Genomic DNA, 24,781 nt, shown 5'->3' on the forward strand with positions numbered 1-24,781 from the left:
AAGAACCCATCCAACCTGAAGGAGCTGGAGCAGTTTTGCCTTGATGAATGGGAAAACATCCCAAGTGGCTAGATGTGCCTAGCTTATAGCGACATATCCTAAGAGACTTGCAGCTGTTATTGCTGCAAAAGGTGGCAGGGAATAGTTATGCACGCTCAGTTTTCTGTTTTTATTTTGTATTATTTCTTGTTTGTTTCACAATAAAACATATTTTGCATCTTCAAAGTGGTAGGCATGTTGTGTAAATCAAATTATATAAATCCCCCAAAAGTATATTTGAATCCCAGGTTGTAAGGCCACAAAATAGGAAAAATGTCAAGTGGGGTGAATAGTTTCGCAAGGCACAGTAGAAATGTTTGCTCATTTATCAAAAAAATTGACTGAAAAATCACATTTATATAAGTATTGCCTGAACAAGGCAGTTAACCCACTGTTCCTAGGCCGTTATTGTAAATAACTTGCCTAGTTAAATAAAGGTTAAATTTAAAATTTAAAATAGCTGTGCAGCGACGCTCCCCATCCAACCTGACCGAGCTTGAGAGGATCTGCAGAGAAGAATGGGAGAACCTTCCCAAATACAGGTGTGCCAAGCTTGTAGCGTCATACCCATGAAGAGTTGATGCTGTGATCGCTGCCAAAGGTGTTTCTTAATACATTTCATTTTAAAAACTTTGATTACTAACACATTTGCTAAAATGTCTAAAAACCTGTTTTTGCTTTGTAGGGTATTGTGTGTCGATTGATGAGGGGAAAAAACTAAGGTAAGGTAACAAAATGTGGAAAAGGTCAAGGGGTCTGAATACTTTCCGAATGCACTGTTAATAATACACAGCACTGTCTCTTGAGGCATGTGTGCTCTCTGCTGGCAGGAAATGGTAATTGCAGAAGTGTGTGTGTGTGTGTGTGTTTTTCCTATATTCCATGTTCATAGGTGGCGCTATTACACCTTTTGCTGATGCACACAATTCCGATAACAGAAAAAAGAAGATGCAGCCCAGGCGCGGAATGATTACGTCCAACACTTGTATAGGCGTCGTTATGGCAGCCCATGCTACTGGGCTTGAAATTGCCAAGAAACATTTAACTGAAGCAATTGGTGATAATGTTAAACAGTAAGTAAGCAACCATTGGTTGATTTGATGTTGTCCTTACACTTTTCTTTTTAACTTTCCTATTTCGAAAGTTGTTTTAATCGGCCACAAATGGATAGCTAAAACTAGCTCTGCTAACGGCTATGTATTATCTAGCTAGCTAAAGCCTGTAGCTTGTTTCCCAGTCGGTATTATGGGTGCGTTCGTAAATTCGCTCTGGCTATCTGCTCGATTTTTGAGCTTCTTGCCTGAGTGCTAGAGTGCAGAGTAACTGATGCATTTCCGAACGCGCAACACCCGTTTAATATGACCGGTGTCTGTACATTTCGGCAAAAATAAATATTAAAATTGTTGCCAGGTTTCAAATTCTTATTTACATTTTATTTTTTTTATTTCACCTTTATTTAACCAGGTAGGCTAGTTGAGAACAAGTTCTCATTTGCAACTGCGACCTGGCCAAGATAAAGCATAGCAGTGTGAACAGACAACACAGAGTTACACATGGAGTAAACAATTAACAGGTCAATAACACAGTAGAAAAAAAGGGGAGTCTATATACAATGTGTGCAAAAGGCATGAGGTAGGCGAATAATTACAATATTGCAGATTAACACTGGAGTGATAAATGATCAGATGATCATGTACAGGTAGAGATATTGGTGTGCAAAAGAGCAGAAAAGTAAATAAATAAAAACTGGGGATGAGGTAGGTGAAAATGGGTGGGCTGTTTACCAATAGATGGCCAACCCCGAATGATGCTGGGCTAATTGTGCGCTGCCCTATCTCAATCACTGCCGGATGTGATACAGCCTGAATTCAAACCAGGGACTGAGATGCAGTGCCTCAGACCACTGTGCCATTCGGGAGCTCAAAACGGCTTGACTGCTCGGATCAACTCTACTCCTCGGCCAGAGCGTCCAGGGTGCCCTCTGAATGCTCCGAGAGTAGACCTCTGAATTTACTAACGGGCAATCTGACAATGCTCTCAATTTACGAACGTCCAGAACGCAGTTTGGCACTCCAGAGTGAATTTACCAACACACCCATAGGTATAACATCGCGACATCGCCCGCCTGTGGGTAAAACAACCTGTGGTTACCTAGGTTACCCCATTGGCTCTTTTTACAAATGCAATTTTCTTGTCTGCTTGTTTTAGCCAATTTACCGTTCAAAACTACTTTTAAAAAGTATATGTGTAATGACTGTTATTCTCATTGAAAGCAAGTCTAAAGTCTGGTTATCGACATGTCTGTAGACAATTGTCATAGGTACATTATGAACATAATTTTTTTCGCCCAACGTCAAACTTGTATTGTCGTTATGGAAAAAGTAGTAATATCAAACGACGGCCGGGTGCTCCAAACAGCAATTTGTGGTCGATGGGAATTCCCTTTTATCACGTGAAAATTGACTCGGGAGTACATGATTCGCGCATATAAACAAACAAAAAAAACGTTGGGCGTTCGGCAGGGTTTTTTAGGCTGTTCCGAGCGCGCACACTTTTTCTTGAGGCAAGTCGAAGTTCGTCAGTCGAAGTTCGTCAGTGACGTGACGAACTTCGTCAGTGATTGGTCATCAGTAGGGATTTTTCAATTAGGTGTTTGTCATTCGACGACAGATGACTAGTTTTCATGTACATTTTTCCACTTGAGAAATACTGCACCAAACATCTTAGGTAGATGTAAAATTGTGCGACTAAAGGCGTCCGCATCCATCCGGAACAGTTCGTTTTGTGGCGTTTTTGTTCTACTGTTTACGCAATCCATTATAAAATCGCAATCTGGGTCAGGTGGGTATAATTTGCAACATGATTATATAAATACCATTTTACATTGTTAATCTTTCACAAGGCAATTCAGAGAAGCAGATCGTACTTTTGGTGATCATAAACGTTGACACAGTATATATATTACATGAGTTTTGTGATATGGAGATGTTCAGTGCACATTTGGCCTCACTGGTGTCCTCGTTATTTACACCATTTCCCTAGCTCAGAAAACAAAACATTTGCAAAAGTCCCAATTAGCAGGAGGGATGGGGTCAACTTCTTGTGGCACTCAGTGCTCAAGTTCAGAAAGTCTGTCGGTCAAAACCAATACAGAACTGTGAAGCGGAGACCCTGAGCTCTGAAGTCAGGTATAGCATGTTACTGTACAGCCACTGCGTTCCAATTTAGGAGTTTGAGTGTCAAAATCGGCAATGTTCAACCTGTATACAGGTATGACGTATAAAGGTTCAAGTGTAAAAGGTAGAAAAAAGAAAAATGAATCAGATTAAAATGGAATAATTCTGAACAGTCCCAAGACCAACCTTCAGCAGACAAGTTTCTAGCCACAAGCATAAACTAGCTAGCTGGGAACGACTCATCAGGACGACTGACAAAACTGGACTGACTGAACTGAGTCTGTTCATCTCCACTCTTGTTCCGCAACAAACGTAATCAATTTGAACACCAGGCGTGTTCGAATACTCTCCCAAGTCGAAGTTCGGTCTACTCCCCCTTGTAGGAGTGGGAACTACGTGTTGTTATTCAACGAGAGATGACTAGTTTATTACTTCAGAAATGCTGCAACGAACATCTGTTAGATGTAATATGGCTCGACTAAGGCCTCTCCTGCAAAAACGTCAAAATGAATGACAATTTATGAATTAATCTTATATTCATTCTGACTATTTTGAGGAACTGTATACTGGCTATGTTGCTACGTTGTCTTGAGGGACAAACCGTAATATTGCAATTTCTCAAGTGAAGGTCTTTTAAGAGGGTATGCGAGGCACAGACGTTCACTTCGCCAAGCCAAGTTCTGCCAGGAGCAAATCGAACCTAGTATGCGCACGCTTTTACGTTAACTTTACTGAATGTTTAGCTAACGTTGTCATGAATGTTCATTTCCTCAATTGCATCTCTTATAGTTACTGGGCGAACTTGAAACTGTGGTTCAAACACAAGATAAGCAAGGAAGAGTTTGACATCGAGGCTCGTCGCCTTTTGGCACAAGACAACGGTTAGTGGAGAAATTATTCAACATTCTCTGACTGTTTCTGTGGGTTGGACTAGAGGTCTTCATACAGAAATGTATGCACTGAGAACATTTCAGATCTGCTTAGCGCAAACTTGAACATTTAGAAAATGCTGTGTGACTTCCAGCGAGTGTTTACTGTGAACGATGAGGCTGTAACCGCTTTAAGTTACAGTTTTAAGTGGTCAAGTAGGCTACTGTGGCTATTTGATCATAATGTAGGCCTAACATTTTAACATGGAAATAGCTGTTCTGTCATTCAGCCTACGGTAGCAGCCGATGGGTGGTGTTCAATGTAGGCATTACATTCCATGAGACTTTAGAAAAAACATGCAGGGCTTGACATTAACTTGTGTATCCACTTGTTCTTCAGATAAGGATGGAAATGTTATTGTGTTTGTTGCAACAAACCACTTTAAGATAAAATGCATCATTATTCCCATACCATTATTACAGGAAAGACAAATTATGCTACCCTCTGCCTGTTGGCTACTTGGCTTATTCAAGCCTGTTGCAAAATACAACACTTCGCTTTCAAAAAAAGGCTACAAATGCACATGTTTTGTGCTTTTGTAGGAATCAATCACTCCCCCATTGCTGACTACAAATGATCTATAACTGGGCTAATAAGTCACTAACTAGCAAAGGATATGAACAAATGTGCGCATGTGGCTACATGCAGCTCTCGCTTTGGTCTCATGCTGTAAACACAGTCCAGTTAAAAGGGAATGGCACAGATCCATATATGGTAATAGTTTAATTGCATATAAGTCTACTGCAGCTCTGATTGGTTATGCCTAACTCTGGTCTCAGGCCTATCAATGCAATATAACCCTAATCTGATGCGTTCTGCCTAAAACAAAATCTCTTGCATACTTTGTTTTGTTTCGGTATGTTGCATTGAAAGTGGCTAACATTGCATTGATTCGATCGAATTCCCATAGTAAAGGGAAATGTTCATAGTGTTAGTGAACATTTGAGTGAAGTTCAATGTCGTGCTTCTCTATGCGGGCTGATATTTCTTCTGAGGGGCATTCCCGGGGAGCTGTGAGCCTGCAGGTTAGAGGTAACATTGCCTGAGACCCGAACTGGGACCTGAGCGGGTCTGGATCCAGAATTATAAATAGTGTCTCGGGTCTGGGTCAGATTTGATATGATTGTCTCTGGTATGTGTAATTAAGACTTTTCTGGAAGGGGCTACACACACACACACACAGAGCGATGCTTTTCTGGAGTGTGTAGCTTGTTGGTTCCTTCCTCCCTGTGTTACTCACAGTACTGCCCTGCCCCACCTGCTAGACTGTCTCTTCTCGCATTTTATCACCTCCGGTTAATAAAGTAGCTCGGCTCCCTCACTCGGATAGGACCAAGTCTGGATCTGACTAGGTCTATACAGGTTGTCCTCGGGTCTGTTTGGAACGGGTCTATATATACAGTTGGAAGTCAGACGTTTACATACACTTAGGTTGGAGTCATTAAAACTTGTTTTTCAAACTCTCCACAAATTTGCTTTTAAATTGTTTAACTTCTCTAGGGTAGGGGGCAGCATTGGGAATTTTGGATGAAAAGCGTGCCCAAATTAAACTGCGTGCTACTCAGCCATAAAAGCTAGAATCTGCATATAATTAGTAGATTTGGATAAAAAACGGTATGAAGTTTCTAAAACTGTTTGAATGATGTCTGTGAGTATAACAGAACTCATATGGCAGGCAAAAACCTGAGAAAAAATCCAACCAGGAAGTGGGAAATCTGAGGTTTGTAGGTTTTCAACGCTTGCCCTATCGAATACAGTGTCTATGGGGTCATATTGCACTTCCTAAGGCTTCCACTAGATGTCAACAGTCTTTAGAACCTTGTTTGATGCTTCTACTGTGATGTGGGGGCGAATGAGAGGGGAATGAGTCAGAGGTCTGCCAGCAGCCACGAGCTCAGTCTCGCGCGTTCACGTGAGAGCGAGCTCTGTTCCATTGCTTTTCTACAGACAAAGGAATTCTCCGGTTGGAACATTATTGAACATTTATGTTAAAAACATCCTAAAGATTGATTTCATACAGTCCGTAGAAACATGCCAAACGATGTAACGGAACTTTTTGACTTTTTGTCTGCTGCTAGTGACCGCGCGTCGTGAGTTTGGATTGTGTACTGAACGCGCTAACAAAAAGGAGGTATTTGGACATAAATGATGGAACAAAACAAACATTTATTGTGCAACTGGGATTCCTGGCAGTGCATTCTGATGAAGATCATCAAAGGTAAGTGAATATTTATAATGCTATTTCTGACTTCTGTTGACTCCAACATGGCGTATATCTGTTGGGCTTGATTTGTCGTCTGAGCGCCATACTCAGATTATTGCATGGTGTGCTTTTTCCCCCAAAAAATTGAAATCTGACACAGCGGTTGCATTAAGGAGAAGTGGATCTAAAATTCCATGTATAACACTTGTATCTTTTATCAATGTCTATTATGAGAATTTCTGTAAATTGATGTGGCTCTCTGCAAAATCACCGGATGTTTTGGAACTACTGAACATAACGTGCCAATGTAAACTCAGATTTTTGGATATAAATATGAACTTTACCGAACAAAACATACATGTATTGTGTAACATGAAGTCCTATGAGTGTCATCTGATGAAGATCATCAAATTTTAGTGATTAATTTTATCTATATTCTGCTTTTTGTGACTTCTCTCTTTGGCTGGAAAAATTGCTGTTTTTCTGTAACTTGGTGGTGACCTAACATAATTGCTTTCGCTGTAAAGCCTTTTTGAAATCAGACACTGTGGCTGGATTAACGAGAATTGTATCTTTAAAATGGCGTAAAATACTTGTATGCTTGAGGAATTTTAATTATGAGATTGTTGTTTTGAATATGGCGCCCTGCACTTTCACTGGCTGTTGGCAGGGTGGGATGCTACTGTTCCTCTCCTTAATGTAACGGCTGCGACAGATTTCAGAAAAAAACGCGGAAAAGCATATCTTGCAATAATCTGAGTACAGCTCTCAGAGCCCAAACAAGCCATAAAGATATCCTCCATGTTGTGGAGTCAACATTAGTCAGAAATAGCATTATAAATATTCACTTACCTTTGATCTTCATCAGAATGCACTCCCAGGAATCCCAGTTACACAATAAATGTTTGATTTGTTCGATAAAGTATATCATTTATGTCCAAACACCTCCTTTTGTTAGCGTGCTTGGTAAACAAATCCAAACTCGCAACGCGCGTGCAAGTCCAGCGGAAAGGTCGGACGAAAAGTCCAAAAAGTTCCGTTATAGTCTGTAGAAACATGTCAAACGAAGTATAGAATCAATCTTTAGGATGTTTTTATCATAAATCTTCAATAATGTTCCAACCGGAAAATTCCTTTGTCTGTAGAAAAGCAATGGAACGCGAGGTAACTCTCACATGAACTTGAGTCACGAGCCCATGGCACTCTGCCAGACACCTGGCTCAATCCCCTCTCATTCAGCCCCCCTTCACAGTAGAAGCCTGAAACGAGGTTCTAAAGACTGTTGACATCTAGTGGAAGCCTTAGGAAGTGCAAAAATGACCACACAGACACTGTATATTGGAATGGCAATGAGTTGAAAAACTACAAACCTCAGATTTCCCACTTCCTGGTTGGATTTTTTTCTCAGGTTTTCGCCTGCCATATGAGTTCTGTTATACTCAGACATCATTTAAACAGTTTTAGAAACTTCAGAGTGTTTAAAAAAAATCCAATTATACTAATTATATGCATATTCTAGCTTTTATGGCTGAGAAGCAAGCAGTTTACTCTGGGCACCTTCTTCATCCAAGCTACTCAATACTGCCCCCCAGTCACCAAGAAGTTAATGACTCCAACCTAAGTGTAAGTAAACTTCCATCTTAAACTGTATATATTGGGTCAGGGTTGGAAAGGCCAAGGTGCATTTTGGGAAAGGCCTGTTTTGAAGCCCCCCGCCTTCATCTAGGTATTCCCCCACTGTTGTAAAAAAATATTTTGGAAGCTTTAAAAATGCATTTATTAATGTCTAAATGTATTTTTGCCTTATTATATTACAGACGCACCTTAATGCATACTTTTATATTATGTGAGGTAAAAATAAAATTGAAAAAATATATAAAAACTTTAAGTATACTTTTTGGAAAGTTCTAATATTACTGCCCCCAAAACCTATAATGACATGTAATTTTGTCCATTTTAATCGAAATACATATGGAGAACTGCTTCTTCTGGGGAGTGGTAATATGGGTGACCTGGGGCTTCAAAACCTCTCACTGACCAATACATAGCATCAGCAATCAAGGGTTTTAAACCAAGCTCTGGTCCATGTCAGCGACTTGCATCTTTCCATTCATGCCCCATCAACAATTTTTTTAGTGACTGGCTTCAATATACTTTCATTACTCACCAAAGTTAAGATGTTACTAGAGTTCTGATTTAACTTTTCACTGAATTCTTCAGTTGTCCGTTCTCCAAAATATGAAATGAGAGCACTTTGTTTACAGCCGCTAGCCATGCACATGCGTCCTATTTGCACTACGAGCTGACACAAGCGTATGGACCAGAGCTAGTCTGCTCAGTGCAAAAAAATAATAATTTCAATCAAACTCTACTTATTTTTCTTTCTCTCTCTCAGTTCATGTCCACAATGACTTTCTCCTGGCCATTCTCACACGTTGTCAGATAATCGTCGCCAAACCAGGTAGGGTTTCCATCGAGTATATTACTATCGATGGATACCACACATCTGTATGTTGACCACAAACCTGACTGCAACCCATTCCCTTTTCCAGAGGGTGCTGGATCTTTGCAGTGGGCAGGTAGCTCAGCCTCCAAGCCTGGCAAGCCTGCCAAAGGAAAAAAGAAGTTCTCCTTCAGACAGAAATTTGATGTGAGTTGTTGTCCTTCAATAATGCATAATGGGAGGTGGCAGTAATACATGGTTTATAAACTTCAGACCTCTCCTGTTGGTGAAGTATAATTCCGTGCGTGTGACCCGTTGCGTGTCCAGCATCGCTTCCAGCCCCAGAACCCTCTGAGTGCGGCCCAGGCCTTCAGCCCGCGGGAGGTTGGGAGTGAGGAAGAGGAGCTGAGACTTAGTGCCCACACCCTGTTGCTGCCCACCCGGGGCCAGCTGGAGGCCCGCATGATGGTCACCGCTTTTGAGCTGGGCCTGGACAACGTCACGGAGGACGCCGTCAGCACCATGGTCCACGCAGTGGAGGTATGTGTCGAGTGTGTTTTTATGGGATACTAGTACAAGATATGAGAAGGGTTGTAAGACTTCATGTTTCTCATGTAGCACAGGTTACTTTATGCTTTGAGACAGGCTTTGTACCCCTTCCAACAGCAAGTTGTATCAGTTCACTCAGGACCCCCCCCCTCCCCATACACACACTTCACTCACCTGAAGGACATGCTGACTGCTGTGGTGTCCAGGAGGAAGGCCTACCGACTGCGTGATGGACACTTCTCCTACGCCTTCGGCAGTGATGTCACCCCCCAGCCCTACTTGAAGAACAGCCTGGCAGCCTACCACATTGTCACAGATTGGTAATGAGGTTAATTGTCTTTCTGCAGCGTTCAGCTGCCTTAAATCAACTAGAAAAATGTTCAACAAAGTATCAAATCAAGTGTTATTTATCACATGCGCCAAATACAAACAGTGTAGGTAGACCTTACAGTAAAATGCTTACTTACAAGCCCTTACATTTTTATTTCACCTTTATTTATCTAGGCAAGTCAGTTAATTAAGAACAAATCGTTATTTACAATAATGGCCTACCGGGGAACAGTGGGTTAACTGCCTTCATGGGCAGAACGACAGATTTTTAACTTTTCAGTTCGGGGATTTGATACAGCAACCTTTTGGTTACTGGCCCAACGCTCTAACCACTAGGCTACCTGCCGCCCTGCTTAACCAACAATGCTTTAAGAAGTTTTTAAGAAAAAAACGTTTTAGGTAAAACATTGAAAATAAAAAGTAACCAATAATTAAATAGCAGCAGTAAAATAATAATATCGAGGCGATATACATGGGGTACCGGTGCAGAGTCAATGTGCAGGGGCACCGGTTAGTGGAGGTAATATTTACATGTAGGTAGAGTTAAAGTGACTATTCATAGATAATAAACAGAGCGTAGCAGCAGTGTAAAAGAAGGGCCTGCGTAGCCCTTGATTCTTCTTTTTCCAGCAGTCTTATGGCTTGGGGCTAGAAGCTTTTAAGAAGCCTTTTGGACCTAGACTTGGTGCTCCGGTACAGCTTGCCGTGCGGTAGCAGAGAGAACAGTCAATGACTAGGGTGGCTGGAGTCTTTGACCATTTTTAGGGCCTTTCTCTGACACCACCTGTTATAGAAGTACTGGATGGCAGGAAGCTTGGCCACAGTGATGTACTGGGCCATACGCACTACCCTCTGTAGTGCCTTGCGGTCAAAGGCCGAGCAGTTGCCATACCAGGCAGTGATGCAACCAGTCAGGATGGTGCAGCTGTGGGACCTTTTGAGGATCTGAGGATCCATGCCAAATCTTTTCAGTCTCCTGAGGGTTAATAGGCTTTGTCGTGCCCTCTTCACGACTGTCTTAACCTCTTGAAACTAGGGGGCACTATTTTCATTTTTGGAAAAAATAATGTTCCCCAAAGTAAACAGGCTATTTTGTCAGGACAAGATGCTAGAATATGCATATAATTGACAGCTTAGGATAGAAAACACTCTAAAGTTTTCAAAACTGTCAAAATAGTGTCTGTGAGTATAACAGAACTGATATTGCAGGTGAAAGCCTGAGAAAAATCCAATCCGGAAGGGACTCTTATTTAGAAAGCTCTGCGTTCCTATGCGTCCCTATTGAGCAGTGAATGAGATAATATTGCAGGTGAAAGCCTGAGAAAAATCCAATCCGGAAGGGACTCTTATTTAGAAAGCTCTGCGTTCCTATGCGTCCCTATTGAGCAGTGAATGAGATATCAACCAGATTCCTTTTTCTATGGCTTCCCTAATGTGTCTAGTGTCACAATAAATAGTTTCAGATTTTTATTTTGAAAAATGAGCCTGAACGACAACATTGCGTCAGTGGTCACCTGGAGGCTCTCAGAGTGTTTTGTGCGTAAAAGACAAATGCGGCCATTGTTTCGCTCTTTCCTACTAAGAAGCCATCTGTCCCGGTTGATATATTATCGAATAGATATTTGAAAAACACCTTGAGGATTGATTATAAAAAACGTTTGCCATGTTTCTGTCGATATTACGGATCTAATTTGGAATATGTTTCGGCGTTGTCATGACCGCAGTTTCCGATGGATTTCTCAACCAAACGTGAAGTACAAACGGAGGTGTTTCAGCTATAAAAATAATCTTTATGGGACAAAATGAACATTTGCAGTCTAACTGGGAGTCTCGTGAGTGAAAACATCCAAAGCTCATCAAAGGTAAACAATTGAATTTGATTGCTTTTCTGATTTTCGTGACCAAGCTGCCTGCTGCTAGCTAGGCATAATGCTATGCTATGCTATCGATAAACTTAAACAAATGCTTGTCTTGCTTTGGCTGTAAAGCATCATTTCAAAATCTGAGATGACAGGGTGATTAACAAAAGGCTAAGCTGTGTTTCAATATATTTCACTTGTGATTTCATGAATATGAATATTTTCTAGTAATATTTTTTTGTCTGTTGCGTTATGCTAATTAGTGTCAATTGATGACAATTATCCAGGAGAGTGAGTTCCAAGAGGTTATTAATGTGTTTGGACCATGATAGTTTGTTGGTGATGTGGACACCAAGGAACTTGAAGCTCTCAACCTGCTCCACTGCAGCCCGGTCGATGAGAATGGGGGCGTGCTCGGACATCCTTTAACTATAGTCAACAATCATCTTCTTTGTCTTGATCATGTTGAGGGAGAGGTTGTTGTCCTGGCACCACACTGCCAGGTCTCTGACCTTCTCCCTATAGGCTGTCTCATAATTGTTTGTGATCAGTGTCACGAACCGGCTCAAAGCCCGTAACAAAGGGAGACAACGTGGAGATAATGAGTAGAAAGATATATATTTATTAACTAAAGCAAATAAATATAATATACAATGGTGTGTGTAATCAGTAATCAGTAGTGTAAGTGAGTGTTTTGCATGCGTGAATGTGATAATGCAGGGTGATGAAAGGTGCCAAAGCAAACAAACAAACAAACGGCCATCAAGAACCACAACACAATCTACAGAGGGTGTCTGCATGGAGAGAGTCTCCTCCATGAATGGGGAAGTGGTGTATTTATCCTGGGAGACACCGGGCCCAGGTGTTTCCCATGTAGCTGACGACCCTCCCAACTCCGCCCACCAGCATCCTAATAAGGAAATAACAGAGAGAATACGGCAGACAGAGTGGGAGGGTCGTCACATCCCCCCCCATAAAACCGGGGACCAACAAGGACCCCGGAACAAAATACCAGTCTCTAAGTTCCAAATTGACACAGCTTCTGCGCCACAAATTGATGAGGGTTTACGTTTTCACACTTACAATTTGCCCCAGCCAACCTCCTCCCCAGACCTCAGCGACCTTCGCACAGGAAGCAACATTTAAGAGGAAAGAAGAAAACAAGACCAGGAACATCTTCCTCCTCATGCACAGATCTAGCACGACAAGAACCCAAGGAAACAACGGTATCAGCCAAAAGAACAGGTTTACCGTCCTCTGTAGAATCCCACTGTTCAGTCTCAGAGGAACGTGCATAATAGGGTTTTAACAGATTTACATGGCACAGCTGGTGTGCTTTCCTCCGTTCTGGAGTGGCAACTAGATAATTTTGCTCAGTGCACTGGCGCACCACTGTATATGGACCTTGAAACTTGGCTTGAAAAGGAGAACCAACAATTGGCAGCAGAGCAAGAACCTGGTCACCTGGACTAAAGTGACGAGGCTCAGTTCGGCGATCAAATATGCCCTTCATCCTCTCCTGTGAAGATGATAACTTCTCTTTAGCCATTTCACAAGCGGCATACAGCCGTCGCCGGAAATCACACACATACGATAACAGGGACTGAGGAGGCTCGGGAGACTTCCAGTCATCCTGGAGAACAGATAAAAGTCCACGCACCCTATGTCCAAACACAAGGTCATTTGGACTGAAACCTGTGCTCTCCTGTGAAACTTCCCTAGCAGCTAACAGTAACCAAGGCAACCCCTCCTCCCAATCCTTATCCATCTCAGTACAATAAGCTCTCAACAAAGACTTTAGTGTTTGATGGAAACGTTCAGTGCTCCTTGACTTTGCGCGTGATAGGCGCTAGACAAATTGTGTTTAATATGGAGCTGTTGAAGAACCTGACCAAACAGATTAGAGGTAAAATTAGATCCTTGATCACTCTGAATGACCTTAGGGATTCCAAACAATGAGAGAAACTGAGTCAAAGCTTTTAACACTGATTTAGTCGTGATAGATCGGAGAGGATAGGCAGCAGGAAACCTAGTGGTCTGACACATCACAGTGAACAGGTAACTACTACCCTTTTTAGAACGAGGCAGAGGACCCACACAGTCAATAATCAGATACTCAAAAGGTTGGCTGAGTACAGGAATAGGAAACAATGGTACTGGTTTAATAGCTTGATTAGGCTTACCAGTTAATTGACAGGTGTGACAAGTTTTGATAACATCAGAAACATCCCTCTTTAATCTAGGCCAAAAGAAATGTCTTAATATGCGATTGTAGGTTTTCCTCACCCCCATATGTCCAGCCACGTCGCTGTGAGAAGTTTCCAACACCAACTTACGAAGCTTAACTGGTACAACAACCTGACTAATTGCCTCCCCAGAAAAACACTATCATGAGACACCCACTTTCTCATCAGGACATCCTCTTGGAGAAAATAGCCATGGGCGACATCTCCCAACTGTTCTATAGGCACAATTTGATCACGCAACTCTTCCAACGTGGGGTCATCCCGTTGCGCATTGATTAGATCTGAGCGGGTTACAGATAACGGGATAACAGGGAAAACAGTGACATACTTTGTATTATTATCATTAGTCGGCGCAGTGACCAGTTCGCCACGGCTCATATAACGTGTCACTGCACACGCAGAGAACACCTCTGGGAAACTCTGTACACTCTCATCAGGAATCCCAACAAATGACGGCTTAGTGGAAACCACTAGAGATGGAAACACGACAGGCCATACACGCTCACCAGCCAAGTTATTCCCAAGGATAACATCGATACCCTCAATAGGCAACGAAGGACGCACACCCACAACAACTTCACCCTTCACCAGCCCACAATCCAACATCAGTTTATGCAATGGAACTGACAGAGTGTTCAAACCTATTCCCCTAATTAGAACACTATTCCCCGAATCAGTCTCAGCAGAAAAGGGTAACACAGACTCCAACACAAATGATTCAGAGGCACCTGTGTCTCTCAGGATCTTCACTGGCACTAGGTCTTTACTTCCTAACATAGACACAAAACCTTCTGTAATGAAAGGTAAATAGTCTGGATCAATATGGACTTTCACATTCTCCTGGGCCTGAGGAAATGAGTTATGAATGAACTGATGTGGAACAGGTGCAGCTAATGCAGTAGGCTTAGATTTAGCGTAAGCACCCTTTGACCTGAGAAGTGGACATTCGTTTTCCAATGCCCTGAACCGTGACAGTAGTGACACTCCTGCCCAAAGTCAGCTTTACCATGGGAGTCAGGTTCAACCCTAGTTGAATAGAACTCTGCCCGAGAACCAAAGTATCTCGGTGAGCGAAGCCCAAATCTATCCGAACGCCCCCACTCTTTCCGAATACGGGGTTCTGCAAAGACACTTTTGTGAGTCAACACATACTCGTCTGCCAAAACTGCAGCTTCAGCAACATTCTTTACTTTCTGTTCATTAATATACGTGGCAATACGATCAGGAATTGTGTCCTTAAATTGCTCTAACATAATCAGATCACACAGCCCTTGGAAAGTCACAACTGCAGAGGCGGAACACCAGCGATTAAACTGTAAAGACAACTGTCGCGCAAACTCAACATGAGTCTGGTTATCATCCCTTTTTAAAGTTCTAAATCTTTGGCGGTAAGCCTCAGGGACCAATTCATAAATCTGTAACACAGCTGTTTTAACTTTATCATAACTGGCACTATCGTGTACACTAAGAGCTGAATATGCTTCCTGCGCTTTACCAGTCAGCACACACTGCAACATTAAAGTGCGGTCAGAATCAGGCCAACTCCTAGCGTCAGCAACCCGCTCAAACAACGAAAAGAATGTCTCGGGGTCCCTTTCATTAAACCGAGGCAATAACCGTAAGTTCCCAACAATATCAAATGTCTCTGGGGCACGACCAAAAGCGGAACTACCCCTAGGTAAATCTGGGTCACCTTCCCAAAACAAACTCTCCCCTGAGATCTTTCCTTCCCTAACCAAATCTATACGTTCTTGTTGCAACTTGATTTTAGCACGCTCCATATCTTGTTTAAATGCTAATTCCTTTTCATATTTTACACGATCATGCTCTAGCTTCTCACGATCATGCTCTAGCTTCTCACGATCATGCTCCAGCTGTAACAAAAGCAGTTCTTTCTGCTGTTCAAAAAGAAGGCTACTAGGACTAACCGATGGAATGGCCATTGTAACGTTATGGGAGACGACAAATCCTCAGCAGAGGCTGGCCCAGTGGTAACTTCTAGAATACCACTCTCCATCAGATTGGCCTTCAATATCAACCTAATAGAATTCTTTAGACGTTTATCACTAATCTCAACCTTGTAGTGTTCCGCGACCTTCAACAGCTGTTCTTTAGTACCTAAATCTAACAATTCCTCTGATGGAGAGCGAATGAACTTATCTACATAAGACGCCATAATCACACAAAAAAAAAAAAAATTCTGGCTCTTCCCTTCTGCTGAGCACACCAGACCACAACCCGAGAATTATAATCACCCTGAGTACCACAGAAGAGATGGATACGGAGCTTCCCCAAAACCTACAATAACTCAACCCTAGTCTTCGTGTAGATTTGCGGTGGGAATTTACGCACTGTAGCCCGCTGGCAAGGAAATAGAACTCCCCAGCATGCTGGAAAAATTCCACCAAGCCACGGATGTGCCCCCCGAGACAACTGCTCAGTCCACAGACACCACACAAAAATAACAAACATTAACCATGCCCAACATATTCCAAAAAATGAAACACGTCGCTAAACCTATCAGGGGAAAAAGGCTATAGCTCCGGGTAGCAAGTTTCACTACATTTAACATTTAAGTCATTTAGCAGACGCTCTTATCCAGAGCGACTTACAAATTGGTGCATTCACCTTATGACCTCCAGTGGAACAGTAGTGCATCTAAATCTTTTCAGGGGGAGGGGGGGTGAGAGGGATTACTTTATCCTATCCTAGGTATTCCTTAAAGAGGTGGGGTTTCAGGTGTCTCCGGAAGGTGGTGATTGACCCCGCTGTCCTGGCGTCGTGAGGGAGTTTGTTCCACCATTGGGGGGCCAGAGCAGCGAACAGTTTTGACTGGGCTGAGCGGGAACTGTACTTCCTCAGTGGTAGGGAGGCGAGCAGGCCAGAGGTGGATGAACGCAGTGCCCTTGTTTGGGTGTAGGGCCTGATCAGAGCCTGGAGGTACTGAGGTGCCGTTCCCCTCACAGCTCCGTAGGCAAGCACCATGGTCTTGTAGCGGATGCGAGCTTCAACTGGAAGCCAGTGGAGGGAGCGGAGGAGCGGGGTGACGTGAGAGAACTTGGGAAGGTTGAACACCAGACGGGCTGCGGCGTTCTGGATGAGTTGTAGGGGTTTAATGGCACAGGCAGGGAGCCCAGCCAACAGCGAGTTGCAGTAATCCAGACGGGAGATGACAAGTGCCTGGATTAGGACCTGCGCCGCTTCCTGTGTGAGGCAGGGTCGTACTCTGCGGATGTTGTAGAGCATGAACCTACAGGAACGGGCCACCGCCTTGATGTTAGTTGAGAACGACAGGGTGTTGTCCAGGATCACGCCAAGGTTCTTAGCGCTCTGGGAGGAGGACACAATGGAGTTGTCAACCGTGATGGCGAGATCATGGAACGGGCAGTCCTTCCCGGGAGGAAGAGCAGCTCCGTCTACCCAAATCTCCCACCGAGGTACACAGCAGACTACTCACCTCAGACTGATGTCCCAACAGAAAGTAGAACAAGAGTTCAGGCTAGGCAGGGCCTGGAAACTAACCATTATAGTCTCTCCAACACAGCACACAAACCAAACAACAAAAGGCAACCAATACTGGGCCTATCAAACTCAAACAAAATATGCAAACCAAACACGTACCTCCACGGTCTCCCAAACCAATAGTTCAAATATCCCGGATGAGCCCCCACTTGTCACGAACCGGCTCAAAGCCCGTAACAAAGGGAGACAACGTGGAGATAATGAGTAGAAAGATATATATTTATTAACTAAAGCAAATAAATATAATATACAATGGTGTGTGTAATCAGTAATCAGTAGTGTAAGTGAGTGTTTTGCATGCGTGAATGTGATAATGCAGGGTGATGAAAGGTGCCAAAGCAAACAAACAAACAAACGGCCATCAAGAACCACAACACAATCTACAGAGGGTGTCTGCATGGAGAGAGTCTCCTCCATGAATGGGGAAGTGGTGTATTTATCCTGGGAGACACCGGGCCCAGGTGTTTCCCATGTAGCTGACGACCCTCCCAACTCCGCCCCACCAGCATCCTAATAAGGAAATAACAGAGAGAATACGGCAGACAGAGTGGGAGGGTCGTCACATCCCCCCCATAAAACCGGGGACCAACAAGGACCCCGGAACAAAATACCAGTCTCTAAGTTCCAAATTGACACAGCTTCTGCGCCACAAATTGATGAGGGTTTACGTTTTCACACTTACAATTTGCCCCAGCCAACCTCCTCCCCAGACCTCAGCGACCTTCGCACAGAAAGCAACATTTAAGAGGAAAGAAGAAAACAAGACCAGGAACATCTTCCTCCTCATGCACAGATCTAGCACGACAAGAACCCAAGGAAACAACGGTATCAGCCAAAAGAACAGGTTTTACCGTCCTCTGTAGAATCCCACTGTTCAGTCTCAGAGGAACGTGCATAATAGGGTTTTAACAGATTTACATGGCACAGCTGGTGTGCTTTCCTCCGTTCTGGAGTGGCAACTAGATAATTTTGCTCAGTGCACTGGCGCACCACTGTATATGGACCTTGAAACTTGGCTTGAAAAGGAGAACCAACAATTGGCAGCAGAGCAAGAACCTGGTCACCTGGACTAAAGTGACGAGGCTCAGTTCGGCGATCAAATATGCCCTTCATCCTCTCCTGTGAAGATGATAACTTCTCTTTAGCCATTTCACAAGCGGCATACAGCCGTCGCCGGAAATCACACACATACGATAACAGGGACTGAGGAGGCTCGGGAGACTTCCAGTCATCCTGGAGAACAGATAAAAGTCCACGCACCCTATGTCCAAACACAAGGTCATTTGGACTGAAACCTGTGCTCTCCTGTGAAACTTCCCTAGCAGCTAACAGTAACCAAGGCAACCCCTCCTCCCAATCCTTATCCATCTCAGTACAATAAGCTCTCAACAAAGACTTTAGTGTTTGATGGAAACGTTCAGTGCTCCTTGACTTTGCGCGTGATAGGCGCTAGACAAATTGTGTTTAATATGGAGCTGTTGAAGAACCTGACCAAACAGATTAGAGGTAAAATTAGATCCTTGATCACTCTGAATGACCTTAGGGATTCCAAACAATGAGAGAAACTGAGTCAAAGCTTTTAACACTGATTTAGTCGTGATAGATCGGAGAGGATAGGCAGCAGGAAACCTAGTGGTCTGACACATCACAGTGAACAGGTAACTACTACCCTTTTAGAACGAGGCAGAGGACCCACACAGTCAATAATCAGATACTCAAAAGGTTGGCTGAGTACAGGAATAGGAAACAATGGTACTGGTTTAATAGCTTGATTAGGCTTACCAGTTAATTGACAGGTGTGACAAGTTTTGATAACATCAGAAACATCCCTCTTTAATCTAGGCCAAAAGAAATGTCTTAATATGCGATTGTAGGTTTTCCTCACCCCCATATGTCCAGCCACGTCGCTGTGAGAAGTTTCCAACACCAACTTACGAAGCTTAACTGGTACAACAACCTGACTAATTGCCTCCCCCAGAAAAACACTATCATGAGACACCCACTTTCTCATCAGGACATCCTCTTGGAGAAAATAGCCATGGGCGACATCTCCCAACTGTTCTATAGGCACAATTTGATCACGCAACTCTTCCAACGTGGGGTCATCCCGTTGCGCATTGATTAGATCTGAGCGGGTTACAGATAACGGGATAACAGGGAAAACAGTGACATACTTTGTATTATTATCATTAGTCGGCGCAGTGACCAGTTCGCCACGGCTCATATAACGTGTCACTGCACACGCAGAGAACACCTCTGGGAAACTCTGTACACTCTCATCAGGAATCCCAACAAATGACGGCTTAGTGGAAACCACTAGAGATGGAAACACGACAGGCCATACACGCTCACCAGCCAAGTTATTCCCAAGGATAACATCGATACCCTCAATAGGCAACGAAGGACGCACACCCACAACAACTTCACCCTTCACCAGCCCACAATCCAACATCAGTTTATGCAATGGAACTGACAGAGTGTTCAAACCTATTCCCCTAATTAGAACACTATTCCCCGAATCAGTCTCAGCAGAAAAGGGTAACACAGACTCCAACACAAATGATTCAGAGGCACCTGTGTCTCTCAGGATCTTCACTGGCACTAGGTCTTTACTTCCTAACATAGACACAAAACCTTCTGTAATGAAAGGTAAATAGTCTGGATCAATATGGACTTTCACATTCTCCTGGGCCTGAGGAAATGAGTTATGAATGAACTGATGTGGAACAGGTGCAGCTAATGCAGTAGGCTTAGATTTAGCGTAAGCACCCTTTGACCTGAGAAGTGGACATTCGTTTTTCCAATGCCCTGAACCGTGACAGTAGTGACACTCCTGCCCAAAGTCAGCTTTACCATGGGAGTCAGGTTCAACCCTAGTTGAATAGAACTCTGCCCGAGAACCAAAGTATCTCGGTGAGCGAAGCCAAATCTATCCGAACGCCCCCACTCTTTCCGAATACGGGGTTCTGCAAAGACACTTTTGTGAGTCAACACATACTCGTCTGCCAAAACTGCAGCTTCAGCAACATTCTTTACTTTCTGTTCATTAATATACGTGGCAATACGATCAGGAATTGTGTCCTTAAATTGCTCTAACATAATCAGATCACACAGCCCTTGGAAAGTCACAACTGCAGAGGCGGAACACCAGCGATTAAACTGTAAAGACAACTGTCGCGCAAACTCAACATGAGTCTGGTTATCATCCCTTTTTAAAGTTCTAAATCTTTGGCGGTAAGCCTCAGGGACCAATTCATAAATCTGTAACACAGCTGTTTTAACTTTATCATAACTGGCACTATCGTGTACACTAAGAGCTGAATATGCTTCCTGCGCTTTACCAGTCAGCACACACTGCAACATTAAAGTGCGGTCAGAATCAGGCCAACTCCTAGCGTCAGCAACCCGCTCAAACAACGAAAAGAATGTCTCGGGGTCCCTTTCATTAAACCGAGGCAATAACCGTAAGTTCCCAACAATATCAAATGTCTCTGGGGCACGACCAAAAGCGGAACTACCCCTAGGTAAATCTGGGTCACCTTCCCAAAACAAACTCTCCCCTGAGATCTTTCCTTCCCTAACCAAATCTATACGTTCTTGTTGCAACTTGATTTTAGCACGCTCCATATCTTGTTTAAATGCTAATTCCTTTTCATATTTTACACGATCATGCTCTAGCTTCTCACGATCATGCTCTAGCTTCTCACGATCATGCTCCAGCTGTAACAAAAGCAGTTCTTTCTGCTGTTCAAAAAGAAGGCTACTAGGACTAACCGATGGAATGGCCATTGTAACGTTATGGGGAGACGACAAATCCTCAGCAGAGGCTGGCCCAGTGGTAACTTCTAGAATACCACTCTCCATCAGATTGGCCTTCAATATCAACCTAATAGAATTCTTTAGACGTTTATCACTAATCTCAACCTTGTAGTGTTCCGCGACCTTCAACAGCTGTTCTTTAGTACCTAAATCTAACAATTCCTCTGATGGAGAGCGAATGAACTTATCTACATAAGACGCCATAATCACACAAAAAAAAAAATTCTGGCTCTTCCCTTCTGCTGAGCACACCAGACCACAACCCGAGAATTATAATCACCCTGAGTACCACAGAAGAGAGATGGATACGGAGCTTCCCCAAAACCTACAATAACTCAACCCTAGTCTTCGTGTAGATTTGCGGTGGGAATTTACGCACTGTAGCCCGCTGGCAAGGAAATAGAACTCCCCAGCATGCTGGAAAAATTCCACCAAGCCACGGATGTGCCCCCGAGACAACTGCTCAGTCCACAGACACCACACAAAAATAACAAACATTAACCATGCCCAACATATTCCAAAAAATGAAACACGTCGCTAAACCTATCAGGGGAAAAAGGCTATAGCTCCGGGTAGCAAGTTTCACTACATTTAACATTTAAGTCATTTAGCAGACGCTCTTATCCAGAGCGACTTACAAATTGGTGCATTCACCTTATGACCTCCAGTGGAACAGTAGTGCATCTAAATCTTTTCAGGGGGAGGGGGGGTGAGAGGGATTACTTTATCCTATCCTAGGTATTCCTTAAAGAGGTGGGGTTTCAGGTGTCTCCGGAAGGTGGTGATTGACCCCGCTGTCCTGGCGTCGTGAGGGAGTTTGTTCCACCATTGGGGGGCCAGAGCAGCGAACAGTTTTGACTGGGCTGAGCGGGAACTGTACTTCCTCAGTGGTAGGGAGGCGAGCAGGCCAGAGGTGGATGAACGCAGTGCCCTTGTTTGGGTGTAGGGCCTGATCAGAGCCTGGAGGTACTGAGGTGCCGTTCCCCTCACAGCTCCGTAGGCAAGCACCATGGTCTTGTAGCGGATGCGAGCTTCAACTGGAAGCCAGTGGAGGGAGCGGAGGAGCGGGGTGACGTGAGAGAACTTGGGAAGGTTGAACACCAGACGGGCTGCGGCGTTCTGGATGAGTTGTAGGGGTTTAATGGCACAGGCAGGGAGCCCAGCCAACAGCGAGTTGCAGTAATCCAGACGGGAGATGACAAGTGCCTGGATTAGGACCTGCGCCGCTTCCTGTGTGAGGCAGGGTCGTACTCTGCGGATGTTGTAGAGCATGAACCTACAGGAACGGGCCACCGCCTTGATGTTAGTTGAGAACGACAGGGTGTTGTCCAGGATCACGCCAAGGTTCTTAGCGCTCTGGGAGGAGGACACAATGGAGTTGTCAACCGTGATGGCGAGATCATGGAACGGGCAGTCCTTCCCCGGGAGGAAGAGCAGCTCCGTCTACCCAAATCTCCCACCGAGGTACACAGCAGACTACTCACCTCAGACTGATGTCCCAACAGAAAGTAGAACAAGAGTTCAGGCTAGGCAGGGCCTGGAAACTAACCATTATAGTCTCTCCAACACAGCACACAAACCAAACAACAAAAGGCAACCAATACTGGGCCTATCAAACTCAAACAAAATATGCAAACCAAACACGTACCTCCACGGTCTCCCAAACCAATAGTTCAAATATCCCGGATGAGCCCCCACTTGTCACGAACCGGCTCAAAGCCCGTAACAAAGGGAGACAACGTGGAGATAATGAGTAGAAAGATATATATTTATTAACTAAAGCAAATAAATATAATATACAATGGTGTGTGTAATCAGTAATCAGTAGTGTAAGTGAGTGTTTTGCATGCGTGAATGTGATAATGCAGGGTGATGAAAGGTGCCAAAGCAAACAAACAAACAAACGGCCATCAAGAACCACAACACAATCTACAGAGGGTGTCTGCATGGAGAGAGTCTCCTCCATGAATGGGGAAGTGGTGTATTTATCCTGGGAGACACCGGGCCCAGGTGTTTCCCATGTAGCTGACGACCCTCCCAACTCCGCCCACCAGCATCCTAATAAGGAAATAACAGAGAGAATACGGCAGACAGAGTGGGAGGGTCGTCACATCAGGCCTACTGTTGTTGTCATCTGCAAACTTGCTGATGCTGTTGAAGTCATGCCTGGCCATGCAGTCATGAGTGAATGTGGAGTACAGGAGGGGACTGAGCACACACCCCTGAGGGGCCCCCGTGTTGAGGATCAGTGTGGCGGGTGTGTTGTTACCTACACTTACCACCTGGGGGCGGCCCGTCAGGAATTCCAGGATCCAGTTGCAGAGGGAGGTGTTTCGTCCCAGGGTCCTTAGCTTAGTGATAAGCTTTGAGGGCACTATGGTGTCGAACGCTGAGCTGTAGTCAATGAATAGCATTTTCACAGGTGTTTTTGTCCAGGTGGGAAAGGGCGGTGTAGAGAGCAATATAGGTTGCGTCATCTGTGGATCTGTTCGGGCGGTATGCAAATTGGAGTGGGTCTAGAGTTTCTGGGATGCTGGTGTTGTGAGCCATGGCCAGCCTTTCAAAGCACTTCATGGCTACAGATGTGAGTGCTACGGGTCAGTAGTCATTTAAGCAGGTTACCTTAGTGTTCTTGGGCACAGGGACAATGGTGGTCTGCTTGAAACATGTGGGTATTACAGACTCAGTCAGGGACAGGTTGAAGATGTCAGTTAAGACACTTGCTAAGTTGTCAGCGCATGCTCGGATTACACGTCCTGGAAATCCGTCTGGCCTTGTGAATGTTGACATGTTTAAAGGTCTTACTCACATCGACTATGGAGAGCGTGATCAAACAGTTGTCCGGAACAGCTGATGTTCTCATGCATGCTTCAGTGTTACTTTCCTTGACACAAGCATAGAAGTAATTTATCTCATCTGATTTGTCATAGACGCTTGCTAAAAAACTTTAATGTGCAAGCCTTCCTTCATGAACTGGCCTCTGTAAAAATGGTATAGAATCAGCTTGATCCTCTCTGTCTAAGACGCTTGGACCTTCCTTTTTTGATACTTTCAATGGTATTGTTAACAAACACGCCCCCATAGAGAAAATGAGAATTAAAAACAGGTTCAGCCCCTGGTTCGACCGTGATCTTGCAGAGTTACTCCACCTCAAGAATTGCATTTGGCGACAGGCTCGGCACACGCATACTCAAGTTGACTGGCTATCATTCAGGCAAATGACAATTAAGTGAACTCAGGCTATCCAGAAGGCCAAATTTAGTTACTTTAAGGAGCAGTTCTCTCTCTGTGGGTCTAACCCCAAGAAGTTCTGGAGAATAAACCCTCCTCACAGCTGCCCATATCCCTTAATGTTGATGGTTGTTGCTGACAAGAAGCACATGGCTGAGCTCTTTATTCACCACTTCATTAAGTCAGGATTCCTATTTGACTCAGCCATGCCTCCTTGCCCGTCCAACATTTCCTCATCTCCCACCCCTTCTAATGCGACTAACCCCGACGCTTCTCCCTCTTTTTTTCCCCTGTCTTGCTACAAAGTTTCACCCTGCAGGCAGTCACTGAGTCTGAGGTGCTAAAGGAGCTCCTTAAACTTGACCCCAAAAAAACATCAGGGTCAGATGGTTTATGCCCTTTCTTCTTTTAGGTTGCTGCCCCTATCATCGCCA

The 24,781-nt window shown here is 44.1% G+C and overlaps 1 protein-coding gene across 2 annotated transcripts in view; it reads left to right on the forward strand.

The window, feature by feature from the left end:
• The first annotated feature begins 1,027 nt into the window (after positions 1-1,027).
• LOC115101755 (transcriptional adapter 1-like) overlaps positions 1,028-24,781 on the forward strand; it is a 28,736-nt gene continuing 4,982 nt past the window's right edge. The window contains exons 1-6 of one of the 2 annotated variants that reach the window (XM_029621218.2): positions 1,028-1,112; positions 4,005-4,096; positions 8,744-8,809; positions 8,901-8,998; positions 9,119-9,331; positions 9,458-9,660. In XM_029621218.2, coding sequence (XP_029477078.1) covers positions 1,039-1,112; positions 4,005-4,096; positions 8,744-8,809; positions 8,901-8,998; positions 9,119-9,331; positions 9,458-9,660 — 746 coding nt within the window. In that variant the 5' untranslated portion in view covers positions 1,028-1,038. The remainder of the gene's footprint in view (positions 1,113-4,004; positions 4,097-8,743; positions 8,810-8,900; positions 8,999-9,118; positions 9,332-9,457; positions 9,661-24,781) is intronic. The other variant, XM_029621219.2, reaches the window with a different exon arrangement.

This window comes from Oncorhynchus nerka, linkage group LG20, assembly GCF_034236695.1.
Source record: "Oncorhynchus nerka isolate Pitt River linkage group LG20, Oner_Uvic_2.0, whole genome shotgun sequence".
NCBI lineage: Eukaryota > Metazoa > Chordata > Actinopteri > Salmoniformes > Salmonidae > Oncorhynchus > Oncorhynchus nerka.